The sequence below is a fragment of the Tachysurus fulvidraco genome, chromosome 9 (assembly GCF_022655615.1).
Source record: "Tachysurus fulvidraco isolate hzauxx_2018 chromosome 9, HZAU_PFXX_2.0, whole genome shotgun sequence".
Lineage (NCBI taxonomy): Eukaryota > Metazoa > Chordata > Actinopteri > Siluriformes > Bagridae > Tachysurus > Tachysurus fulvidraco.
In genome coordinates this window covers 14,416,922-14,443,911 of record NC_062526.1, presented here as the reverse complement: position 1 = coordinate 14,443,911, position 26,990 = coordinate 14,416,922, and the positions used below count along the sequence as shown (strand labels likewise).

Here is a 26,990-nt window from a genome sequence, read left to right as displayed (position 1 = left end):
ACAATGCCCCTGGAGGGCCTTGCTCAAGGGCTCAGCAGTGGCAGCTTGGCTGTGCTGGGCCTTGAACCCCAATCCTCTGATCAACAACCCAGAGCCTTAACCAGTTGAGCCACCACTGCCCCAGTAAGTGTGATTTTCAATTCTATTGTAGAAAGACAGTTTTTTAACTGCAGTTTTTTAAGGTGCTTAATTGCATTTTGTAATTTTAATGTTTGTAAATCAGAAACCAGCTGTCAAAATGTCAGTAACGCAGAATTTCTCAGTCATTATTTTCCCTAAAAAGAGCAAACAGTAAACAGTTCAACCAACTTACTGTATATCTTGGATATTGAGACCTGGCTGAGAATTCACCCTTCCCTCACAAAATACAAACCTATAAAATTCCTTGCAGCCATGCTCCAAAATCTAGTGAACAACCTTCACAGAATTATGACTTATAACAGCAATATGGGGAACCGTTGTTGGAACATTCTTTTCAACAAGAACAAGAAATGGTCAGTTGTCCACATACTTTTGGCCATATAGAGTATAATAAATAGATTTAGAGGATTTAGGAAGCAAAAAGGAACAAACTGAATTTGTGAGGTTTAAGTACTGCCCATTTACACAATTGTTAATGAATTTTGGTAAAGGAAGGAGTGTAATATGTATGTAACAAAGTACCTCAGGTGTGTAAACGTAAGCTGCCTGGAAACCTCCAGCAATAAACGCCCTCGCAATAAAGATGAGCACTGTTAAAGACGTCCTGAAACATGCGTGCACACACACAGAATACAAAGCGGAACTCTTACAGAACTGCTTTGAGCTGTTGGCACAGTTATACATATATGTGTAATTAAAATAAACATTAAAACCTCAAATCATTTAAAAATGGTCAGCTTTAGAAATCCAAAAACATTGTAACCTTAATTTCAAGTCAAGTCAAGTCACCTTTATTGTCACATCACCACGGCGAGTGAAATTCTTGGGAGCGAGCTCCAGAAATTGCAGAACCATTTACATACTCTACACTAAAACTAAAATCTTAACTGCTAACATTTCAGTCCAAACCTTACGAATGTGAGAATAAGTGGTCAATGATCCCACTATTGGGTGTCACCCTGAAGATGGGGTTCCTTTGGAATCTGGTTCCTCTCAAGCTTCTCATCATAATCTCAGAGTTTTATTAAAATCTACATCTTGCATTCAGTAAAGCTGCTATGTAACAATGCTAAAACTGAATTAGGAAAAAAATGTAAACCCTCAGACAGAGGCCACATCTCTTTCACTAGTCATGACACGTCTTGATGCCTTGAATGCATTAACTGTAAATAGCGTTTGAGAAACTTTGACCATCATTCAACTTTTAAAAAAAAGAATCCTATATCCTACAATCACAGTTAGCATTTACATTAAGATATACAGCCAAAACCTTCAAAATTATTATTCACAATATAAGGATCAACTGAGTAGGAAGAACAGAAAGATAAAAATAAATAATAAATTAATCTTATCTACCTGCCCACACAGGCATAGAGTGGCACGATGCAGAGTGAAAAGACAAAGAAACACAGTGCCATGGTCTTTCTCCTCCCCAGCCTATCGATCGCCCACAGAGTCACCAGAAGACCTGAAAGATGTTAATTAGGAATGAAGCTCCTTCAGGGCTATGTGCACGTGACAGTATTATAAGGATGTGATTTGCTTTTACCGCTTGAGATACTGGTACAGAAAATTTATCTGAATCTTGATATTTATCTGACCAACAAGAATAGTGAATTCCAGAGTGAAATGGTATAATCCATTAGACTGACTGTATATAATAATGGAATGGATTATTTCCTCTATAATGAGAATCTTTCAGAAAGAAATGATTACAGGATCATAAATTCCAGTGTCAGATTCCCAAATTTACCTGGAAATTCTGAAAGCGTTGTCCACAGCAGGTCTTTGTAATCATCTGTGTTTAGGTACTTGCACTCCAAATTACAGCTTGGCTCTGTTTTACTGCCGTTATTCCCTAGGGGTGGGGGGGTGGGGTAAAGAACTACATTTAAAAACTTTTGTTTTGCTTGATCTGGATTGTTAAGAGCTGAAGAACAATCCTCAACAATGTGTATAAACATTTATGAAAGCGGGACTCACGTCCACAGGCACCACCCTCCTGGAAAAGCTCTGTGGTCAGCAGCACAAGGCCATAGTAGGAGAATGCATTAGAGAACCTGAAACAAAGAACAGTTTAAGCTGTGTAACATTAAAACCACTGTACATATTTAAATCTACAAACCAAACACTTCTTTTAAGTCAGTGGTGTGTACAATTTTCAGTCAATAACAGGAATTTACAATAACAAAAAGTCATTCAGTGAGCTTTCTGTACTCTAATTACAGTTGTGTTACGATGTGTGTAATGCGTCTCACACCAAATGAACCAGAGAAGAACTGTAGTCCAACGGAAATGAGGCAAGAAGAGATCTTTAAGCTTCCCTCTTTCCTCCTGATGAGGAGATAAAGAGAAAAGCTCACAAAACATCTGCCATTCAAAGGGTAAGAACACATAAGTAACTGGCATAAACAAAAAAAAAAGAAAATATTCTCATGGGAGCACACTTTTAAACCAAATTTCAGAATAAAATACAACAGTATAGAATTAGTAGATCATGGTGGAAGCGTAGTAATTATGACAGATCAGTGTATAATATAAATTATAGAAATTAAAATAACTGAATAGAACAGAGTCACTTTTCTTTGCTACCTGCCGTGCCACTATGAGTTTGCCCAGTGGCATGGGGACTTTGTTCTCTTTAGCGATGCGTTTGAGCGTGTTCAGAGCTTTCTCCTGGTTTCCAGACAGAACATCATAGCGAGCACTCTCAGGCAGCCACTAAGATCACACACACACACAAAATTAGGTGTCTGCTGTAGATCTGCTGTAGTTTTTTTTACGAGTCTGCAGCAGAACATACAAAGCAGAGGATGGCAAAGATGAAGAGTGGGATTGTGGACAGAGCAAGTAGCCAACGCCATCCCAATGTCGGCATGACCAAAATCGCCAGCAGCACCTCAAACACTGTGCCCAGAGCCCAGAACACCTAAACACACATTCACACATACAGGTAAAAACTACAATAAAGATCCACCAGCCTAAGCCATCAATATTTAAGACATCAAATAATAATTGCTATGTATTAGGTGTATACCTGTTTTACCATTTTAATTTATAACACTAGATTATAGTTTTCATAGAAGATTTTTTTGCTAATAAATTTGAATGGGACATTCTCTTTTGTTTCCTTGTCATGTGGGAAGACCCATCTTCAGTGTTCTGGCTGAGGCCAGGAGGTTCTTATCCAGGATTCTATGGTACATACACAGACAGACCTGTACAAACTTCAGACAGGCCTGTAAATGTGCCTTGTGGGCACTGCATTATCTCAATCCACTATGGTGATGGGTGTTACCAATGGTTTTCTTGGTGAATGTGGTCCCAGCTCCCTTGAGATCATTAACAAGCATCTCTTATGGGCTCATCCCTCACCTCCTCAGAATCATTAGGTGAGATCTTGCTTGGAGCTCCAGAGTGAGGGTGACTGACTTACCTTGTATTTCTTACATTTTCAAATTATTGGTCTTGCCCATGGTAGTAGAGAAGTTTGAATAGAAGAGATTGATTCTGTGACGGGTGTCTTTTATACACATAATGAATTGAGACTGGCCTTTTCTTTGTGTGCCTTGCCGGTCTGTGGGGGTCAGAATTCTCGTTGGTTGGTAGGGGGAAAAATACTTACTTTACTTGATCAAATATAATTTAGAACCCTTTTTAATGTTTTTATTTTATTTTTAGTTAAAATAAAACTAGCATAAAAATTCTAGACCATAAATCAGCAGGGGATCAAATAATTATTTCCACTGTGCATAAAGACAATATAAAATGACCTCAATGAGCAGAATGCAGGTTGCTCTGGAGCGCATCGGCAGAAACTCTGCATACAGTGTCACACTGGAATAAAAATTAAGAAAAAAAATAAATCGTCATGTAAACAAACTGCACTGCAAAAGGTACCAATTGTTGTAGATAAGATCAAAATGTTTTCAAATATTTCCATTTCTACAAAGAGGTCCTCCTTATTACAGGTATAATTTTATAAAGAGTACAAGTGTTTGAAATTTTTTAAATCAGTTTGAAATATTTATTTTAAAAAAATTAATAAAGAGTAAAAACATGTTAATGTTAGGAATTAAGTTAATAATAGTCAATTTTTAATAGTACAAATAAAAAGATTATTTAAATGTCCAATACTCAGTATTTACTACCAGAGGGAAAAAGTATGTTCAAATGTAATAAACACAGAAGCACTAAATGCATAATAAACATAACATTGTATTATTAAGATATTGAAAGACAATAGCAAATTATGTTTCAAAAGGAAATTCAGATAGAGTTCAGTTTCAGGTATAATGAATGATTGATCCCAAAATTATACCTGATCAATTTGTTACCATTTTTTTATACATTATTGAACATATCATAAACAATTATAGTTCAATTTATTGTTGAATTCAAACAAAGTTCCGGTTTATATTTTGTGTTATAACAGCTATAAACAGCTCAAAAATCAATCTCTCATTTCTTTTTACAATGTTCATAATACAAAATATTTCCTGTGGTAAAATACTAGTAGAAAATAGAGACAATTTCATGTGAAAGTACTTACTACAATACCAATAACACCCTATTTGAACACCCGTGTGTGTGTGTGTGTGTGTGTGTGTGTGTGTGTGTGTGTGCGTGCATATATATCATGTACTATAAACCTGTGACTTGCTTTAAAGCTGAAGCTACAGTCAGAGCTTCTGTTAACAGATTTTCAGATTATTAAGAATATTTGTCAAACAAGTTTAATAAATTCCGAGAGCCACTATAATAAAAAAAAATGTTCTGAATGCAGGCTCAGACTTTTGATCCCATCTGTAAAGCAGAATGGTCTGATGAATGTACAGTGCTTTTCAGAAAACAGTTTTGCTTTAAATTTGGTCATTTTGCCAATCATGAGCTACTTCTCCTATCACACATAGATCAACCAGATGGGTTAAATTAAGGGTTAGAATGTGCTTTCTCTGAAATACATACTGTAAAGCCAGCCACTGCATTACAACAATCCTGTAAATATGGTGTCCTGACTGTGATGTACACTTACGACTGAGGAGCTCCTCCAATACCGAAACCAACCAGAGCTCGGAGAAACAAAATCCAGCCATAAATAGGGGCAAATGCACTGAGGATTCCATAGAATAGAGTCCACAGAACACTCATCTTCAGACCCTGAAACACAGAGACACACATACATAGGCATAAATTATTAAAATTGTATTTAATTAGAATCTATTGCAGGTCTCTTGTTCCTCAATCCAGATAAACACTCACGTCAGTCAAGATTGCACACTCACATACATCGCATACTGTAACTAGCAAAGACAATACAGATAACCAAGTAATTACCAAATACCTCCTCCACATTTGGTCTTAATAATGGTGATCGTACATATACATAAGGTCTCTAACAAATTCAGGAACAAGGGAATTTACTGTATATTGAGACACTAATTGCAAACCAGGTCAACTCTCTTCAGTTAATTATGTACTGTACCTAATGACGACAAATGGTTGCAGCAGAACCAATTTATGGATTTCAAAGCGACAAAGGTGAATGCTTGTGAAATCAAGTAAAAAAAATGCTTAAATCTATATTTCATAACATGTATACATATATGTATACATGTTATGAAATATACATTTAAGCATTTTTTTTTACTTGATATATAAAAGTCTTCAGGATGATGGTGCTAGAACAAAAGAGGGGTACATAAGACAGCACAGAGCTACATAAAACAAACAGAGATGAGCTCAAGTAAGTCCATATGTTAGGGCAGTGGTGGCTCAAGCAGTTAAGGCTCTGGTTGTTGATTAGAAGATCAGGGTTCAAGCCCCAGCACTGCCATACTGCTACTGTTGCGCTCTTGCACAAGGCCCTTCCTGCTCCAGTGGTGCTGTATCATGGCTGACCCTGTACTCTCACCTGAACCACCAAAGCTTTGATATGTGACGTAAAGGATTTCATGGTACTGAAATGTATACTGTATATGACAAAGGCTTCAATAATTAACTGTACTTATTAAAGGCACTAAAATGTCCAGTTTGTTTTCTAAAAAGGCCTTTTTGTCAAACCGAGTCGGATGGTCTGAGTCACTGAAAAATGCTTGAAATTCCATCACTGTATAATGATTCAGACACTTTCTCCACCTATAAGGTATTTTTCTAATTTGCCAATCACTAGTACCCAGAATTTAAGAGCAGGGTGAAAACAAAAGCTAGTTTGTTTTGAAGCAGACAGTGTGGAGAGTTAAGCTTCATAATTAACCTACAATTTTGTTTCAATCTATTTGAAAAGACACAGCTGCCTTTTTGTGTTCTTAAAATTTGATGTAGATTTTCATACAATTTGTGTGTCCTGTTTTTTTTTTTTTTTGGGACACCTTGTTTCATGAAATGACTTATTGCATAACAAAAACTTTATACTTAAAGCATATCAGAACAAAACTACTTTGACCACATAACAGCTAGGCTGCCAAGCAGGTGGTGACCAGCTGTGAAACTGTCCTTCCAGATTTCAGGTCTATATTAAATTAGGACAATGCATAAAATAAATAAAAGGCAAGTAGTAATAAACAAAACAATCCAATATAATTTTGACCCAAGACCAGTTGATGCTGATCATTTAAAATGTCAATTGTTACTCACTGTTTTTCTCCCATACTTGTCAGATATGTTCCCCCATAATGAAGAGCTGATCATCATGCCAATGAACACCACCTACACCAGAGAAAGAGAGAGATAAAAATAGTGAACAAAAAGACTGACACACACAAAAAGAAAGACTAAAGGGATTAGGAGAGAAACAAAGGCAATGTAGCAAAAATTGAGAAATAATGAAAGAAAATATAAACAAAAGAAATACAGAAGGTGAAGAGGCTATAAAATGTCAGAAAAAAGATTCCTTTTCCAACTATGTTAAATTGCAACCCATATATTACAGTGAAAAACACATTTTAGCAGGAAAAAATGGAAACAAAAAAATATATATAATAACCTGGCTGCTTAAGTGTGCATACCATTTAAAAATAAAGAATGTGGAGGTGTTCAGAATTGACCAATCTTCTTGGTGCCAAAAAAAAAAAAAAAGGTACAATACTATGTACAGACAATCAGCAATATGGCACAAGTGTCACAATACTTAGAACAAGACATCCTCTAAACTTAATGAGTAGACCAGGATGCTGCCAAGAGGCCTACAGGAACATTAATAGAATTGCAGCAAAATACTGGTTTCGCTGTACATGAAACCACAAAAAGAGAAGAATGAATAAATGAATAAATAAATAAATAAATAAATAAATAAATAAATAAATAAATAAACAATCTCCCCAAACCATGTGGAATAATGTGTTATGGTCTGATGAAACAAAAGTTAAACTTTTTGCACATGAAAACAGCACATCATTAAAAGAACACCATCCCCAATCTGAAACATGGAGTTAGCAGCATCATGCTTCAAGGCTACTTTTCTTCAGCTGGACCTAGCTTAAAACAATAAAGAATTGCTTAAGATACCAGTCAACATTGGCACAAAACTTCTTTTAAAGCATTTAAGATGAAGAGAAATTTCAGTTTCACAAGATGAAGGTTTTGGAATGGCCCAGCCAGAGGCCAGATCTAAATCAAATGGAAAATCTGTGTGGTGACCTGAAGAGGGCTATGCACAGGAGATGCCCAAACAATGACAGTTAACATGCTTTTGAGGGAAGAATGGCAAAACAGTCAAGATATGCCAAAGTGATCAAAATTTACCCCCAAAAAATTGAATGCTGTGATAAAATCTGAAGGTATTTCAATTAAGTATTGATTTAGGTTTGTGCACACTTAAGAAAAATGTACACTAACCTGGTTGCACATCTTTTTTCCTTATAAAAATCACATTGTTTTTTACTTTAATATATATTTTGCAATTTCACATTAAAAGGTGGAAAAAGTTCTGACATGATTTAGCTCCACCCCCACACCCCCACCCCATCACAAAAACATGCCATTTCAACAGGGATGTGTAGACTTTTTAATATTTATTGTAGATAGAAAATGAGTGCACAAAACACCACTTCACCGAAGTTAGCAGAGCCACCTCCCAGTTGGGGAGCCTCCATTCACAGTGTAGCTGAGGAGCCAAGATACTGAGTATCATCATCTCCATGGCATCTGCCATCTACAGATAAAAAAAAACAACAACAAAAAACACGCAACACAAACACTTGCAGATACTGTGTGTGAAAAATTACAGATAATAAGCATGATTACTAAATATGCAAACCATCTCGTCTGGCACTGACAACCATGTCACTGACATCCCTGAGGAAATATTTCTCATTCTGATTGATGTGAATATTAACAGCTGTTGAACGGTATCTGCATGACTATATGCTGCTGCACTGTAATTGGCTTTTTGCCTAATGACATGAAGGAATTGGGATACAAATGTTTCTATTAAAGCTGTACATTCTAAAGATGGATCTATTTACAGTTCCACCACTCAGCATGCCTGCATTACCACCTTCACTGGAGGTCCAGAAAACACTCACTGTAGCTGCCACTAGAGGCAACTCTCATATATAATATATATTCAGTTTGTAATATATGCACTTTACAGTTTTAGGAAAATAAATGAAATAATAATAATAAATTAATAATAATAATAAAATAAAATGTTCAAATTGTTAGAATGGAACAGCAGTGTATTTTTTTTGTTGATTGTTGATTTATTTATTAGTTAAAACCATAGAAGGGTGAAAGGGAACTTATAATTTTGTTTCACTGGGGAATTATTTAATTGTTGCTGTCACTTCCGGGGGGCGCATGAGGTAGAAGAGAAGCACGAGGTATGCGCTAATGTCTGTACGAGTTGCAAGTACTTTTACATTTAGAAGTATTATGAAGTTAATTTTGATGTTCTTTGTTTTAAGAAGAAGAAGCTGTTAACCCTCAAGTTTATTCCTCTTGAGTTAGAGAGGCCAATGAGGTATGTGTTTGTTAATTGCCTTTTTTGTATGTAACTGTTTATTTAGAAGCAGCCATTTTCTTACTTGTTGAATGTGCACTTTATTTAAGTTATGTACTGTATGTCCTTCCATAGTTCTGACGGCATTTCGGCATTGTGGCATTTTGTCATTATTGGCATTATTGAAACATAAGGCTACAAAGACTTGTTATTTTGAAGACTTGTCCAAAATAAATGTCTGTTAAAAACCAAGAACGACCTGAGCCTTTTATTCAACTTGAGGGGAGTAACACTCACCACCATGATTATGTATAATGTGTTAAATGAAGTGACAAATAACAAAATCATGACTACACTGTGACAGTGATACTATTGCAATATTATTTTTTTACCCTTGACCTTACATAAGTGTCAAACTAGAGGAGTGAATTAATATATCGATAGCAGTCCAAAACATTAACAAAAATAGGAGAATAGAAAATGCCACTTTTGTAGTGGGTTGTATGGTTAAAACGTAACATTAGCTGAAACGAGGTATGGCTTTTGCAAATACTACTCTGATTTGTGTTTTTAGCAATAAAATATACATTTTAAACTGCAACCACTGTACAGAACCAGTTGGTCAACAGTCTGCTATAATACCACAAACTGCAAACATTGAAAGAAAAAAATCCACCATGAACAACTTGCATATTAACATTTAACATATAGAAAAAGTGGTATCAAATGCTTATAATTATTATAAAAAGGTGTTTTATTATAAATTCTCAGTATAGACTTTTATGTCGGTTTCTTTTCACTTTTTAAATTTTTTTCCCCACAAGATTCTTACTGCTGTTCATGGCAGTATGCTAGTAGATCATTAACTGTGGCATGTAGCTGCACTGTTGGACTCAGGGTTCCATACAAAGTTTTCATTACATTTCAATTTCGTATTCATTTGACATTAAACATAATTTTAAATGCTGTTTTAGGCTCAAACGGTGAAACCTGGTTAGTATCCTTTTTTGCTTGTAATTGTTTGTCCCCATCAGCACAGCATGCAACCACTAACTTAACCAAGAACAGCACCAGCTTGTAATTGCTAAAAAAAAAAAAAAATAGATATTTCATTCCAAATATATTTAATGAGATTCTGTGCAGGGTTTTTGTTTTAAACACTCTCAGAATTTACAGGACTCATAAAAAAGGTCAAGAAAGGCAACCTTACCCAGGAAAGGCCTGTGAGGACAGAAAGCTTCCATTGAAATTGACCAAAGCCGATGGCCTCCACAGCATCTTCCACCATGAAGGTATCTACAGCCAGATGGAGAGATAATCAGTGAGCCTACATCCAGAAGAATGAAACAATTGTCTGTGGAAATGTTTATATTGCCTTTGATCTTTTGATATTTAAGGTGATAATGGACAATTTACACTGTGTAATTCATATTGTTTGATTAAAACACTTGTCCTTATCTTCAAAAACACTCATGTCAAACCTCGTGTTCAGACTCTAAGCTTGATAATCTGACATCAACCCACAGAATACTTTTATCTACATACACTTTAAACTTTAGCCTTGTAGCTTTAGTATAAAACTTCAGAAACCAGACTTATCTTAAATTATTAATATTAACTAGCTGATTACATTTGGATGAGCACATATTTACATCTGAGAGATTATCAGTCTTCTTTCTATTTAAACTATCGTTATAAATAACAATCTTTGTCAGCAACTTCAGTGACTATATTTAAGATCAACAGAACCTTCTTATTGAGTTTGTTTTTGTCATTTGCTCCTATGGCTCTGATTTGCTGAGGTCCCCTGATTGTTATTAGCACCTGTGGGGTGTTTGACTCACCTGTGTCTTGTTTGCTTCTAACCACTTCTTTACACCTTTGTTTCTTTTTGGGAGGACTTGAATGTGTGAAGCAAGGCAGTTCTTAATCATGTTCCCTTGTCTCCCTTATCTGTTACTCTTGATATTAGTCCTAGTGATAATGCTGATCCTGTACTGTGACAGTTTATGCTGCTGTAGATGGTTCTATATGGATAACCTACAAATGAACACTTACCAAAGACCAAGTATCACCCATGCATAATAATCTCACTTAATCATAATCTCACTTAAATATTGTAGAGTTGTACTTAAGAACTTATGGTGTAATCATAAAGACTGAATAGACTTTGTGTCAGATGTACAAATATTTTCTACAACATTTGCATATTGAGCTGTGAGCATATTGTACTATGTGACTGGTGGGGCAGTTTTGTATTGTGTGCTTGGAACGACTATTTCAAGTATAAAATTAGTACAAAAAAACAGAAAAATTAGAAATAGGTTTCTATAGAAATCTTATGAGAAATACATAATTATGAACACAGAAATTGGGTTTAATTTGTGTTCTTTAATATATAATAGAAGAGGTGTACCATCAGTAGGGTTGGCAAACTCTTGTGGTACTGGAGCTCCATCAGACAGAGCCACAGATCCTGTATCAGTGTTTATGCTTTCGACCTGTACCATCTGATCCCTCGTTCCACACTCATATTCTGAATATGTGCTATCGCCAGTACGCCGAAACTTCACCACACTGCAGGAGAGATTAAGAGACAAACATATAACTGTTTATTTATAACTTTTAACATATAACCGACATCCTGCATCCTGTCTGATCAAACTGTGTTCTAACTTTAAAAACCTGTTAATTTCAATCAATCAATCAATCAAAATTTATTTGTATAGCACTTTCGACACCATAACAATGGATCAAATTGCTTTACATGGTAAAAATCATTATATAAAATATAATAAAATAGTCATAAAATATATAATCATAAAACACATCAAACTAACAATAAAATAAAAGTACAAAAAAGAGAAAAAAAGAAAGTCTTCAATTGTCCTTTAAAACTACCCATAGAGGGAGATGATTTCAAAGACAATGGTAGCCCATTCCATAACACAGGAGCTGCCACGGTAAATGCACAATCTCCACTCCTCCTCAACTGTGTTCACGGAACAGACAACAACATATGTTCATTTGCTCTCAAAGACCAAGAAGTTTTGTATGGGCTCAACATAGCTTTGATGTAGTCGGGAGCCTGTTGATGTAAGGCCTTATACACGATGATCAGGACCTTATATTCTATCCTATATAACAGTGGAAGCCAGTGTAAAGAAATTAACACAGGTGCTATGTGATCTCTCTTCTTAGTGCCAGTTAAAAGCCTTCAGGTTGCAGCAGCATTTTGAATATACAGAAGGCAAGCTATGAGAGATGCATTCAAACCCAGGTACAGGGCACTACAATAGTCCAATCTCGTAGAAATTAAAGCACGAACAACAGATTCTAAATCTTTTCTGGAAAGAATAGATTTCAGCTTGGACAACTTCCTTAACTGATAAAAGAATGATTTCATGACAGCATTTACTTGTCGGTCAAAGCAAAGTTCTGTGTCAAAAATGACACCCGTGTTCCTAACATAACCATTTATGCTGGGAGCAAAATCCTCACTCACAAATATAACCTCAGTTTTTTTCTCATTTAATTGCAGAATTACTCGCAAACCATACCTTCAACTCATTTAAGCATTGAATGTTGAAGCTGTCCCATGCAGCACGCTTGTCCAAAGAAAAATATAATTGCAAATAATCTGCATAGATGTGGTAATTAATATTGTGGTGTCTAAAAAGATAAAAATTTATATCAAGAGCAAACTGCCAAAGATATAACAAGTAAAGAACCACACATGGTTTGTGCCATTATATTAAACAGTACCATGTTGTATGATGTGGCCCAATACAAATTGTTTATGGTACCACCGAAAAGCATTAACTCTAAATGCAGGACACAGGGACTCTGTCCATAAATGCTATATAAATGACTCCTTACAGAAAACTTCACCATGTTAATAATTAATTTTTGTTTATCTTTAAGAACATTATCCATACAAGTTACAGTGAATTAGATTATAATAAAAAAAATCATGATTAGAATTATCAAATAATACAATCCTGTGGTTTGTCTTGCAACTATTGCCAGAGGTGTTGTTATAGTAAAATTATCAACACTTTCTAAACAATTAGAGTACAACATTCTTCAATAATACCTCACACATAATGGGAAAAATACTTCCACGTTGCCAACTGATAGCCACAACCCCAAACTGCTCATTAAGACAAGTTTCTCTACTTCTAATGCTCTACTTCAGCACACAATTTTCTACAGTACTGTATTTGCATTGATGAGATATCTAGCTTGTAGTGTGTAGTACACTGCTCATTGCTAATACAAACAGTATTTTACTGGGAGAGAATGAGGGGGAGGAAGTGCAATAAAGTAGCAAGTCAGAGGGGAAGAGATGTTTGAAGAAGGAGAGGTAGACAGCCAAAGAAAAGAAAAATTGTAGAGAAGAGATAGAAAATAAAATGATGAAGTGAGAAATAGAGGGAGAGAGGTGGACAGAAAATAAAATAGACAAACAGGAACCAAGATAATAGCAAGAGGTGAAAAAGCAAGATTTTCATAGAGTGAAAATAACAGGCCGTCAGAGAAGAAAGAGAACAGAACAGAATTAGAGAACAACTTGACACAACATAAAACATTGCGGCACATGCATGGGCATGGGACTTAAAAATCTTGAATATTTTTGGAAAAACACGTATATTGGACTGTGAATTTGTTGGGCCAAATATGACACCAATGCTTAAGGGCCACCTTTATTCCAGATACCAGAATAATCCAGACAGAACCTGGTCCATCCAGCGCCAGATCTCTGCAGCATTGGAGAGCATACATCAGGACTATCATCAGAGATTTTAATGACATAAGGCAATGGATAATGAGATAATGTGATAGCATGAATAGAGAATAGAAAGTCCACTGTGACTGCTATCTTTGATCATTTACCAAGATATCGTTCTTGTCTAATTTGTGTGTGATTTAATAGCAACTGTTAACAAATAACAAATTGTGTGATTGACTGAATATAGGTTCTCACAATAGACAATTTTATTTCAATAACCGAGATGGGAAAGATAGACTGGGGACTAGGAGGCACATTGTAGCAGCTGTAATGCCTACTCTACCACCTCATTTAGTGCACCTCCCCATGTGTTTGCACTGGGATGTTCACATATTTCAAGATGCTTGACATTGTCTTGTTTCTTCCTACACATATCAAATATTCACTCTCCAGTACCTGCACTTTTGACAACAGTGGCACTTATCTTTAGAAATTATCCAGCTTTTGCCCTGAGTTTGTTGACTACTTGCCAGAGCACTGTTTCACAGCATATATGTGCAATTTGTCAGTGGAGTCTCTATCAAAAATGCACAGTTGTGCCAAGTAAGCTTTAAAACAGGAGCTCTCTATGCAAGTCATGATTTACACCAGCTCACTGACTAACAGGAGCCAAAAATGTAATCAACTCCATGCAACAGTAATTCATTCATTCATTTTCTACTGCTTATCCGAACTTCTCGGGTCACGGGGAGCCTGTGCCTATCTCAGGCTTCATCGGGCATCAAGGCAGGAAACACCCTGGATGGAGTGCCAACCCATCACAGGGCACACACACTCTCATTCACTCACGCAATCACACACTACGGACAATTTTGCAAGGATGCCAATCAACCTACCATGCATGTCTTTGGACTGGGGGAGGAAACCGGAGTACCCAGAGGAAACCCCCGAGGCACGGGAAGAAAATGCAAACTCCACACACATAAGGCGGAGGCAGGAATCGAAGGTGGAGGTGTAAGGCAAACGTATTTCAGCAAAATGCTAAGTATACTATTCAATTGACTCAATCTTATTGCAGTGACAAACAACTTTACAACAGAACTCAGTGGAACCTGTTTTTACTCAAAGTCCATTTTCCAAAAAAAATATTCTCTCCACTATGCTGGCTCTGTGAGTTTAAACTTGCACAGTTTTGCCTTTTTCCTTCAAGCACAGCATAACTAACATCAGCCATAATCCTTTTAAATCAACATTTTCAAAAGTGCAGGGAGGCAACCTCCTTGGGAATACTTAACCATACAATCCTGATACAATCCTTTTTTTTTGCAACAATTTAAACCCTCCTAATCAAAAACTTCACTAAAACAATAAAACCAGAATACTGATTCATTTTTAGAGAGATATACAGAATAAAGGAGGCACAGATAGAGGAGGGAAAGAAATGCAGAGAAAAGTGTTATAGAAAGAAAGATCTATGATTGGTTCTGTTCTAACCATGAATCAGCAGGAGGAAAGACATACAGTACATGTTTATGAAGCTTTTTGTCTGAGATTGAGAAAGACAGCCTGGGTTTTATTTACTGTAACTCTGCACTGTGAAGTGTGAGGCAAATGCTGAGCACTGATCTGAGAGCTGTTAAACAAAGCGAGCGTACTGAGAACTGCTGGTGATCCTAATTACTGTAATCACACCTCTCAGTCTTATCACGTGCACATAAAGGGCAGATGCAGAGACAGGCAGTTATTAAGCAGAAGCCTTCATTTAGTAGCTCTAAAACAAAAGCATCTTCATCTATCACCATCGATCTGAATACAGCATAGAATGAGACTAGTGAAAGAAACAGAGCACAACAGTATACTACATTCCTATTGTACTTTGCCTCAGGCTTATTTTATTTCTATCAATATCTAAAATATCTTAAAAATTATGGGAAGGGCTTCATTTTGGGGCAGCAGTGTGGTTCCCGACTTAATATTGAAGGTGATTACATTTTTTGCTGACATAGCCAGAACAGATGATTGAAGGAGGTTGGGGGGTTCACCCCATACTTCATGGATTTCCTCCCAGAGTGCGAAGACATGTTTGTGTGTGAATGCACAGTGTGTGAATGCATGAGTGAGAATGTTTGTGCCCTGTGATGTGTCCCCAAGGATTAATTTCCAGGTCCCTTATCCCTTTCCAGGTCCACTGTGTAAGATATTTAGTTCAGAAAATAGACTGGTTTAAAATAGGCTGGTATAATGGGATCCCTTTTTCAAACTTGTTTTACAAAATGTTTTGTAAAACAGATGCATCAAATGCAGCTTTCCTATATACCAAGCCTGCTATTCAGAAGAGACCTGGCATGATTAAGGGCTTAAAAATCAATTTTCAGTCACTATCAATTTCTTTTTTTGAAAACACATTAACTTATTAAAAGAATTAAGAATTGTGTGTTAGGATTTAAGCTTTCTGAGGTCAATGCAAGTTTTAGATCTTAGGTAGGTCAGATAAAAGGTAATTACATGAATCCATTTTAGTTGTCATGTAAAAGTGGATCTACAACTTGGAAAATCTTGCCAGGTCAGATTACACCATATGCTCTTATATATTACATCAAACATTTGCTTGGAAAAAAACAAACGTTATATGCTATCAATGTGTTGGGCCACTACCAACTTCAGTGCTCCCTGACATCGATTGTACAAGTCTCTGAAAGTAGACAAATAAACACCTGTTCTTCTAAAAGATTTTCAGTGAACAGCATTGTCTAACGTGTCCGGTCGATCTACGTTCCCTCCCTCATCTATGGTCATGAGCTTTGGGTCATGACCGAAAAGACAAGATCCCAGATACAGGCGGCCGAAATGAGTTTCCTCCGTAGGGTGGCTGGGCGCTCCCTTAGAGATAGGGTGAGGAGCTCAGTCACTCGGGAGGAGCTCAGAGTAGAGCCGCTGCTCCTCCACATCGAGAGGAGTCAGTTGAGGTGGCTCGGGCATCTGTTTCGGATGCCTCCTGGACGCCTCCCTGGGGAGGTGTTCCGGGCATGCCCAACCGGGAGGAGGCCCAGGGGAAGACCTAAGACACGCTGGAGGGACTATGTCTCTTGGCTGGCCTGAGAAACGCCTGGGTATTCCCCCGGAAGAGCTGGAGGAAGTGTCTGGGGAGAGGGAAGTCTGGGCATCCCTGCTTAGTCTGCTGCCCCCGCGACCCGGCCCCGGATAAAGCGGTAGCAGATGGATGGATGGATGGATGGATGGATGGAGCATTGTCTAACTTCATCCCACTTATTGCAGTTCAGCTGAGTTTCACATGTTTTACCTGTATTAAACTGGTAAACCCTTGGCTCTGAGGCTTCAGTCCAAAAAATGTATGCATTTACATGTATTTGCTTTAATAAACTGCCCATAAGCATGAATTAGGGTATGAATGTGTATGCTGTTTGTTGAATGAGTGTATAAATGGAGCCCTGGAACCATTGGTGTGATTTGTGCCCAGTTTTAACAGGACATGCTTCAGATCCACTACAACAAGTGTTAGTGATCAATTCTCTCCTAATGTTTTGATTGAAGACACTCAGAACTAAATGTTAGGAGCAGTATGACTTGGTTTGTGATTAATAACTGAATTGCTTTAAAAAGCATATAATATTTTGTAGAAAGGTTGTAAGAAAACTAGTTGCAATATGGATTTGAACACTAATGAGTGCTGTAAAAACACTGGTTTGATCAGCTGAAAAATAATTATAGGTTGTTTTTTTCATATATATCTTTGGCCATCTAAACTGCATTTTTGTATGTACAACAAAACAACAAGAAGTCACTGAGTGGGACAGGGACAGACATGGTGAAGATGCTTGATGGTCACTTGTCTTAAGGTCTTAAGACACAACTTGGTAGTAGGCTTTAATCCATTTTTTACATTTTCATTTCAAAGAAGATTCAATACAGATCAGACATTGCCACATGTAATAAACTAAATAGCTATAGATATGTGAACACCTGAACAACACCACCATACAGTACAGTATGTCATCCTTTCCAAAACTGTTGCCACAAAGTAATAAGAACACAATTGTCTAGAATATCTGTGTTTGCCCTAGCCTTAAGTTTTCCCTAAAATTATTTTTTAAATACTTTGACTGCATATCAGACCCAAAATCATGAATATTCCAAAATCTAGAGAACAGCCTTTCCTAAAGATTGGAGGTTGTTATATCAGTAAGAGGGAGATAAAATCCAAATTTGGTAAAAGGAAAAAAACAAAATAGTTAACAGCCATCTTGTGCTATTTACAAAGCACACACATGCACTTCTCCCATTGTTCTGAAGAAATTAAAGCAAAAAATATATGAATTATAGAATTAACAGGGTTAATGCTCAAGTCAAGCTACACTAATACTTTTCAATTAACTGTCGTAATATCAATAATTTATTGGTCAAACACACTAAAATTGTCATAGATGGTTTAGACTAATTCCTGTCTGAACACCAGGGGGACATTCTAGCAAGCTCTGTTTATGTCTTGTGCAATATGTTTTTTTTTTTTGTGCTCATGTGTGATTTGCCTTGCCTGATCCCTAATCCATTTCCACCTCTACACACCTTTTCCTTACGTCTAAATTATTGTACTCCCTATATACCTGGTGTCTTGTGCGTGTTGCTTGTTGTGCCTCCAGGTCTCTGTTTTTGAAAATTTGTAGTTGCCTAGTCATCCCTAGTGTTTTCCATGTGTTTGTATTTTTCATGTTTTTCTTACGTTTACTTTACTATACCTCTTTTTTCATGTTATGCATTTGGGTCACACAGATTTTGCTCCATGGAGATACCAGATACATGACCGAAGTACTCAGTCCTTTACAGACCCAGTGGGATAGCCTCAAGCCTGGCACCTAACGATTTTTGGAGCAACTATTCTGGACTGATCTTTCTAGGGTTTTTTGGAACGTAGCTGGACTTTTGGATTACTTTTGTTTCAGTTGACTTCACTCTTCATCTGTTCTTCCACACTTCCTGTTTCCCATGGAGGATGCCACCTCACTTCTTGCCTGCAAAGGATGTCACCAGCCTGATTTGCTTGTTTGTTTTCTCGGTGCCTTGCTACATCGCTCTGCATGTATTCCTGCGGGAGGCGGGGCTTTGCTTCCTGCTTTCTCATGGAGGACGCTGCCTCACTTTATGTTGCAGGCCTGATCTGACCTTTTGCTTGGCTGTGAATGACTTCAGCTATTCTGTTCTGTTTATGCCTTGTCCCAAGTATCTTTTTGTTTTGTGCTGAGGTGTGTTTGTCCTGCCCGATCCCTAATCCGTTCCTGCCTCTGCACACCTGTTCCTTGTGTCTCAATGATTGTCCCCGCTATAAACACACCTGTTGTCTTGTCTTTGTTGTGTTATAAACAGACCTGTTGTCTTGTCTTCGTTTTGTTATGCCTAGTCTGCATTTGGGTCTGATTCCGAGATATCGAGATACCTAATCCTTGACAAAGATACTGGTAATGAATTTAATTTCTTTGTGTCTTTCATCAGTAATACATTTTACAACTATTTAAAATTATTTTTAATAAACTGTGTCTTCAGTTTCTCTCAGCCTTCTTACCTAGCATAAATTCAAGGATCATCCTGAAAAGTATCCTGCTCTTTGGTTATTTACTTACTGCATTTTCAATCCCTAGGAATAGAGTCTACAGGCTTTAGTGCTTGCTGTTGGACCTGCTAATATCACTGATAGGCAGATTTTAATAAGAGACTTACCAAAAGCATTTGTTTTCTCACACTCAAAATAAAACACATCAGCTTTAAGCACAGCTTTGTGATTACAAAACATCTTCAGAAAATCACTGGAAAATCACTAAAAAATACAGGTGTGGATCAATAATAATAATTTATGGCTGATGGTCCAGGTACCTAAAGGAAATATTTTATTTTGTCAAGTTCAGATTTTTAGATTTCATTTGCAGATTTTCAGATCAGTGACCACACACTGCAAATTACCTTTTGTAATGACCTGAGATGCTGAGTATCTTATTATATTGGTGATCTGACTGACCACTGAATGCCCTACCCCTTCTAGGTCAGATAGCATCTGGACACCATTTCAATGTCACAGTTTCAGAGCAGAAATAGCTTCAGCAATATTTTAATTCCTCTGTTTCATGTAGGAGGCTCTCAGTGCATCCAAATGATCGTCATTGCCTGTCATGATCAGCACACCTGCCTCACCTCCGCACCCACAACGGAGAGAATCGTCTCCGGAGTACTAAGCGCTCCCGGACTACACTTCCCACTACACCCCGCTCAGCCTAATCAGTGCACCAGCTGTTCTCTATCAGCTGGCGCACTTAAATAAGCAAACAAACTTGATCCCATTGCGAAGTCTTGATTTGCTACGGCTATCATTCTGAGCGTTGTCTGATTATTCCTGTTTCTGGTTTTTGATCTGTTTCTGTATTTTGCCTCACGACTGATTTCTGCCTGCCCTGACCTTTTGCCTGTTGTTCTGACTACGTTTTTGCCTTACCCACACTGTCGTGTTTACCGGTACTGAACTCTGCCTGTTGTTTCCGAGATTATCTATTAAAGCTGCAAATGGATCCTCAGTCTTACGACTCATCATTACAGAAGACTTCGCCACCAAGCGATCCAGCAGCCGTCTCTCAGCTTGCCACCCAGCTCTCCGCTCAAGCCCAGCAGCTCGCCGGACACCACCAACAACTAACGCGACTTACCTCGCTCATCGGAGAGCTCGCTGCGGCGTTACAAGGTCTGCGAGGCTCCGCTGCGGCTCCGAACCCTCCGGCACCGGCGCCCCGTCCGCCGACCGATCTACAAGCCGAGCTCGCCTGCCGTGATGAAGGGAGAGATTTGACGGAGTTCATTGACCTGTCCATCCGCATTGACAATTTGATGCGGACACGTCGACCTCCTACGCACACCGCCCGACACGCGCACGAGACACTTCGCACAGCCCGACCGGCGGACCCCGAGCCCATGCAGCTCGACGCCACGCACCTCACGCCTGAGGAGAGAGCAAGACGCTTCCGCTTCCAACTCTGCCTCTACTGCGGAGAAGCCGGTCACAGACTGGCCGCCTGCCCCAACAAGCCGCCCGGCAGACGGAACACATCGGTGAGTCCTGACCCGCTCATTCCTCAATCTTCGAACTGCGCGGTAGTACAAGTACAAGTTGAAATACGGGGGAAAATGATTAATCTGTCTGCTCTAATCGACTCCGGCGCCGCGGGCAATTTCATGTCAAGGGAGTTTGCGCAAGCCTATAACGTGCCAGTGACCCCATGTGCTTTTCCTTTGGCAGTGGAGGCGGTAGACGGCAGGCCGCTCAGTGAGGGCCACATCACGCACATCTCCAGGCGTCTCCGGCTGCAGGTGGGCCCTCACCATCAAGAATACCTGCCTTTCCACATCATCCGCTCCCCGCGTCACACCCTCATCCTAGGCTTCCCCTGGCTCCAACTTCACAACCCCGTCATCTCCTGGAGAGACCTGCACATCTCAAGCTGGGGCGAAGCATGCCACCGACACCAGCCACTGCCTCCGAAAACCCCACGACCCAACACCACGCTCTCTGTATGCTCCACTTCCACCACCTCTAATCTCCCAGCGGAATACCAAGACCTTTCGGCGGCCTTCAGCAAGACTCGGGCCACTGAACTGCCACCGCACCGGCCCAGTGACTGCGCCATAGAACTTCTGCCTGGATCCACTCCACCCAGAGGGAGAATCTTCCCGCTGTCGCAACCAGAGACGGCAGCCATGAAAACCTACATCGAGGAGGAGCTCCAGAAGGGCTTCATCCGACCCTCTGTCTCCCCGGCATCCTCCGGGTTCTTCTTCGTGAAGAAAAAAGATGGAGGCCTCCGCCCATGCATTGACTACCGGGCTCTGAACGACATGACAGTCAAGTTCCGGTATCCTCTCCCCCTCGTGCCGTCGGCTCTCGAACAGCTCCGCCAGGCCCGATACTTCACGAAATTGGACTTACGCAGCGCTTACAACCTCATCCGGATCAGAGAGGGGGATGAATGGAAGACCGCCTTTTCGACCCAATCAGGCCATTATGAATATTTAGTCATGCCGTTCGGCCTTTCGAACAGTCCCGCGGTGTTCCAGTCATTCATTAATGACGTGTTCCGCGACATGCTGGACCGCTGGGTGGTCGTATACATCGATGACATCCTTATATATTCAGAGACCATGGAGGAACACACCCAGCACGTGCGGGCAGTCCTTAAACGTCTCATCCAACACCGTCTGTACGCCAAGGCCGAAAAATGCGAATTCCACCAGACCTCCACGACCTTCCTAGGCTACGTCATCTCAGCCGAGGGGGTCGCCATGGACGACTCCAAGGTGCGCGCAGTACTACAGTGGCCCCGACCACAGAGCCTGAAGGAGTTACAGCGCTTCCTGGGGTTCGCTAATTTCTATCGCCGCTTCATCCGTGGTTTCAGCACGATTGCGGCCCCGCTCACCTCGATGACCAAAAAAGCATCCACTCGGCTTACCTGGTCCCTTGAAGCTATAACGGCATTCCGGCGCTTGAAAGCGAGCTTCACCTCAGCTCCCATTCTCCACCACCCGGATCCAGACCGGCCGTTCATAGTAGAGGTGGACGCCTCTAATACGGGGGTGGGAGCCATACTGTCTCAACGCCAGGGCCCGGCCAACAAGATGTTCCCGTGTGCATACTTCTCTCGCAAGCTATCTCCGACGGAACGCAACTACGACGTGGGGGACCGAGAGCTGCTAGCCATGAAGGTAGCATTCGAGGAGTGGCGGCACTGGCTAGAGGGCGCGGTACACCCGTTCACCGTGCTCACCGACCACCGGAACTTGGAATACCTTCGCGCCGCCAAACGCCTGAATCCCCGTCAATCGAGGTGGGCCATGTTCTTCACGAGGTTCAGATTCACGGTGACCTACAGGCCGGGGACCAAGAATATCAAGGCCGATGCCCTGTCCCGCATGTTCCGTGAACCCGGCCCGGACACAAGCCCTGAACCCATCATCTCCGAAGCCCACATCCTCGCGCCCATCCAGTGGGACATCATGACGGAAATAACCCAGGCCAACGCCCACACACCACCACCTGCCAATTGCCCTCCATCCCGGACCTATGTGCCCGAGAACTGGCGCACGAACCTCCTGGAGCTCCTACACTCCAACCCCAGCGCCGGCCATCCCGGCGTCGCAGGCACCCTACACCTGGCTCAGAACCAGTTTTGGTGGCCGACTCTAGCCACAGACGTGCGCGAATTCGTCCGAGCCTGTACAATCTGCAATACCTCTAAGCCCTCTCATCAGCTCCCCGCGGGCTTACTGCTTCCTCTGCCCACGCCTCAACGCCCCTGGTCCCACATTGCAATTGACTTTGTCACCGACCTTCCCCGTTCCAACAACCACACGGTTATCCTCACCGTGATCGACCGATTCTCCAAAGCCTGCCGTCTGATCCCCATGCCGAAACTTCCCACAGCCTTCGAGACCGCGGAGGCATTGTGCAACTTTGTCTTCCGCTACTATGGCCTGCCTGAGGATATCGTGTCCGACCGCGGTCCCCAGTTCACCTCACGAGTCTGGGCGGCATTCTTCAAACAGCTCAACGTGAACATCTGCCTCACCTCGGGGTACCACCCGCAAGCCAACGGACAGACGGAACGGTTGAACCAAGATCTCGTCCGGTTCCTACGCTCCTACTGCCACGATAACCAGACCGACTGGAGCACATACTTGATGTGGGCTGAGTATGCTCAGAATTCTCTCCTCAAACCCGCCACGGGTCTAACCCCATTCCAGTGCGTCCTGGGATTTCAACCTCCTTTGTTCCCCTGGTCCGACACACCCTCGGACTTACCGGCCGTTGACGAGTGGTTTCATCGCAGCGGGGACACGTGGAGCGCGGCGCACCGGCAGCTACGGCGAGCCATTCGCAGGCAAAAGACACAGGCCGACAGACGCCGCCGTGAGCACCCCGACTACCAACCCGGACAGTGGGTCTGGCTGTCCACCCGCGACCTCCGCCTCCGTCTGCCCTGTCGTAAGCTCAGCCCACGGTTTGTGGGCCCATTCCGAATCATCAGACGGATTAATCCAGTCTCCTACCGCCTGGCACTACCCCCGTCATACCGCGTATCTCCCACCTTTCACGCCTCACTGCTGAAACCCGCGGAGAGACCACCGAGAGACCCAGAAACCTCCGCCGAACCACCAGCACCCCTCTTGGTCGACGAGGGAGAGGCATACCAGGTCCACGAATTGCTGGACTCCAGGCGCCGACGGGGCCGCCTGGAATACCTAGCCGACTGGGTGGGGTACGGCCCGGAAGAACGCTCCTGGGTCAAGGCAGGGGACATCCTGGACCCTTCACTCACCACTGACTTCCACCTACGCCACCCAGACAGGCCCGCTCCCCGGTCTCGTGGTAGACCTCGACGTCGCACACGTCCTCGCGTCAGGAGCCGCTCGCAGGGGGGGGCTCTGTCATGATCAGCACACCTGCCTCACCTCCGCACCCACAACGGAGAGAATTGTCTCCGGAGTACTAAGCGCTCCCGGACTACACTTCCCACTACACCCCGCTCAGCCTAATCAGTGCACCAGCTGTTCTCTATCAGCTGGCGCACTTAAATAAGCAAACGAACTTGATCCCATTGCGAAGTCTTGATTTGCTACGGCTATCATTCTGAGCGTTGTCTGATTATTCCTGTTTCTGGTTTTTGATCTGTTTCTGTATTTTGCCTCACGACTGATTTCTGCCTGCCCTGACCTTTTGCCTGTTGTTCTGACTACGTTTTTGCCTTACCCACACTGTCGTGTTTACCGGTACTGAACTCTGCCTGTTGTTTCCGAGATTATCTATTAAAGCTGCAAATGGATCCTCAGTCTTACGACTCATCATTACATTGCCTGAACACTAAAATTTTTTCTTAACTAGTAATAAAAGCATTGTGGGGAAGTGTGAAAAGGTTTAGTTTAGTAGACAGTGTTTGGGGTTAATGAATGAAATATAAGAGTATTCAATAAGGCATGACATGTTTTTTGTGTGAAATGTGATTCTTCATTCAATATCAAGTATTGGAAGAATCAAAGATTTTGCTTGTTAAATCTGAACAAAACTAAAGGCATTTACAATGGATATAAAAAGTCTAAATACCTCTGTTAAAATAGCAGGTTTTTAATGTAAATTTTTTTTTAACCTTTTACCTTTATTTTGCAATTGCAATCAGTAAATTGAAGTAAAAATAAAAAATTTAATAATTACAGAAAATGTTCAAAATATAAAGATGCCTCGACTAAATATTAGTGTTTTTTTATTTTAATTTAAAAAAAAAACACTAATATTTAGTCGAGGCATCTTTATCTTTAACATTTTGTGGTAAGAGTCAATCAGTTTGGCACATCATGACTTAGCTGTATTTTGCCATTTATCCTTGAAAAAATATTCGGACTCTCTCAAATCACCTAGGCATTTGCTGTACACATCCCTCTTCAAATCACCATCACATGTAGGGAAAAGTAGTACTTGTTAGAAATGCCTACAATTTGTTTAATGCAGCTTTATGCCCTTTTGACAGCCTCCTTTTACAGTTTTCTCCTGACATTTTCATAGGTGTATGTAGACTTTTATACCATTTGTAGATACATGGTAGAGCAGTTTACAGGCTAATGCACAGCAAATGTTCACATACCTTGTAGTTTATCTTATGAACATTACAACTGACAGATTTGAAGCTTATTTAGAGAATAATAAAATAAGAAAAGATGGCATTATTAAGAGGATTAACGTCATCTATGAACTTATTGAAGGTATAAAACATGCATATTTGATAGTGCCTCCCCAGCAACAAAGGAAAAATACTGTACAATGTGCAATTTATTTCTGCACATTTGTCTTTTTTTTAGCTACTGTATAATGTTTGCAAACATTTACACTCAAATATTCATTCAACTGTGAATACAAGAAATATGATATAACCTCAATTGAGTGGTTAAATTAATAATGTGGGGTAAAGTAGTGAGTTGTAATGAGTTGCAGTGTCTGGGTCTCTCTGAGTATTACTGGTTCACAGACCTCAGGTATATACCAACATACTAAGCTTAATGCCTTCACCGTTTTTCCACGGAAATGTTCTGAAATACTACTGGAGTACAAGTCCAGGAGTCAAGTCAACTAGCTGGCTAGCTGTCAGTAAGAATATGGGGGCAATAATTTATCGAATTGATTGGTTCTGATTACACCCATTAATTAATGCTTGTGTGGCCTAAACAACCTTTTGTTTGTGACACATACAGGCTAGCAACAATCTGACACTGTTTACAGAGCTCGCTCTCTCTCTCTCTCTCTCTCTCTCTCTCTCTCTCTCTCTCTCTCTCTCTCTCTCTCTCTGACACACACATAAACACATCTGCGTGGTTCTGAAGAAATGAAGGCAAGCATATATTAACAGAAAACAGCATTAACCATGCTGTACTGAATCATTTACATTAATGGATTCTGTAAAAACAGAATTAAAAGAAAACAGAGAATAACTAATAAAAGGACGAGAAGGCAGTATATCCTGCAGTATGGCCCAGGTTTAAATAAACATAAATAAAAATAAATAAGTGCCTTTCACTTACGGTAGCTGTCTTAGCTGGAACAGATCATCGTCCATGATGTATATTTCCGCATGTATCTTTCATCTCCGTTACATTGTTGTTTGCGCGCCGTGATTTCAGCACCGCGGACAGCAAACGGCTACACGCACGCACGCACGCACGCACACGCACACACACACACACACACACACACACACACACACACACACACACACACACACACACACACACACACACACACACACACACACACAGAGAGAGAGAGAGAGAGAGCCTGCTGGGGGCGGGCCGGTGGATGGGCCGATTGTTGTCTTAGTCGCATCAGCTCGAAAGCTCGAAAGAAACACTACGGATGTTTATTACTTCCCCGAGTACGTTTTTATATACGTCTATAATAAATCTAGTCAATTACGATGTATGCACATTAAAACAAAACAAAAAAGTTTAGTCTGTTCAGGCAATATGCCAGGACACCTATACACAAAAATCCATTCAGAGGTCGAGAAAAAAGGCCAATCAGATTACTTCTTGGGCGGGACAAAACCACAGTGTAAATATAACACACGTGAATATTCGTTCATT

General features: G+C 40.4%; 1 protein-coding gene and 1 long non-coding RNA gene across 9 annotated transcripts in view; one reads left to right on the top strand and one right to left on the bottom strand.

The window, feature by feature from the left end:
- Positions 1–26,599, bottom strand: part of svopa (SV2 related protein a) — a 28,546-nt gene extending 1,947 nt beyond the window's left edge. The window contains exons 1-15 of one of the 8 annotated variants that reach the window (XM_047818644.1): positions 26,430–26,587; positions 11,499–11,659; positions 10,293–10,378; positions 10,073–10,166; positions 8,195–8,293; positions 6,778–6,849; positions 5,177–5,301; positions 3,915–3,978; positions 2,945–3,070; positions 2,734–2,862; positions 2,402–2,475; positions 2,125–2,201; positions 1,895–1,999; positions 1,498–1,609; positions 664–745 (exon numbers count right to left, since the gene is read on the bottom strand). In XM_047818644.1, coding sequence (XP_047674600.1) covers positions 664–745; positions 1,498–1,609; positions 1,895–1,999; positions 2,125–2,201; positions 2,402–2,475; positions 2,734–2,862; positions 2,945–3,070; positions 3,915–3,978; positions 5,177–5,301; positions 6,778–6,849; positions 8,195–8,293; positions 10,073–10,166; positions 10,293–10,378; positions 11,499–11,540 — 1,287 coding nt within the window. In that variant the 5' untranslated portion in view covers positions 11,541–11,659; positions 26,430–26,587. Of the gene's footprint in view, positions 1–663; positions 746–1,497; positions 1,610–1,894; positions 2,000–2,124; positions 2,202–2,401; positions 2,476–2,733; positions 2,863–2,944; positions 3,071–3,914; positions 3,979–5,176; positions 5,302–6,777; positions 6,850–8,194; positions 8,294–10,072; positions 10,167–10,292; positions 10,379–10,563; positions 10,585–10,712; positions 10,897–11,498; positions 11,660–26,429 lie in introns of those variants that run through there. The other 7 variants (XM_047818643.1, XM_047818645.1, XM_047818646.1 and 4 more) reach the window with 7 other exon arrangements.
- LOC125145516 lies at positions 8,717–9,337 on the top strand. Its single transcript, XR_007143926.1, has 2 exons — positions 8,717–8,963; positions 9,048–9,337. It is a non-coding gene; the product is annotated as an uncharacterized LOC125145516 (long non-coding RNA).
- Positions 26,600–26,990: the final 391 nt, after the last annotated feature.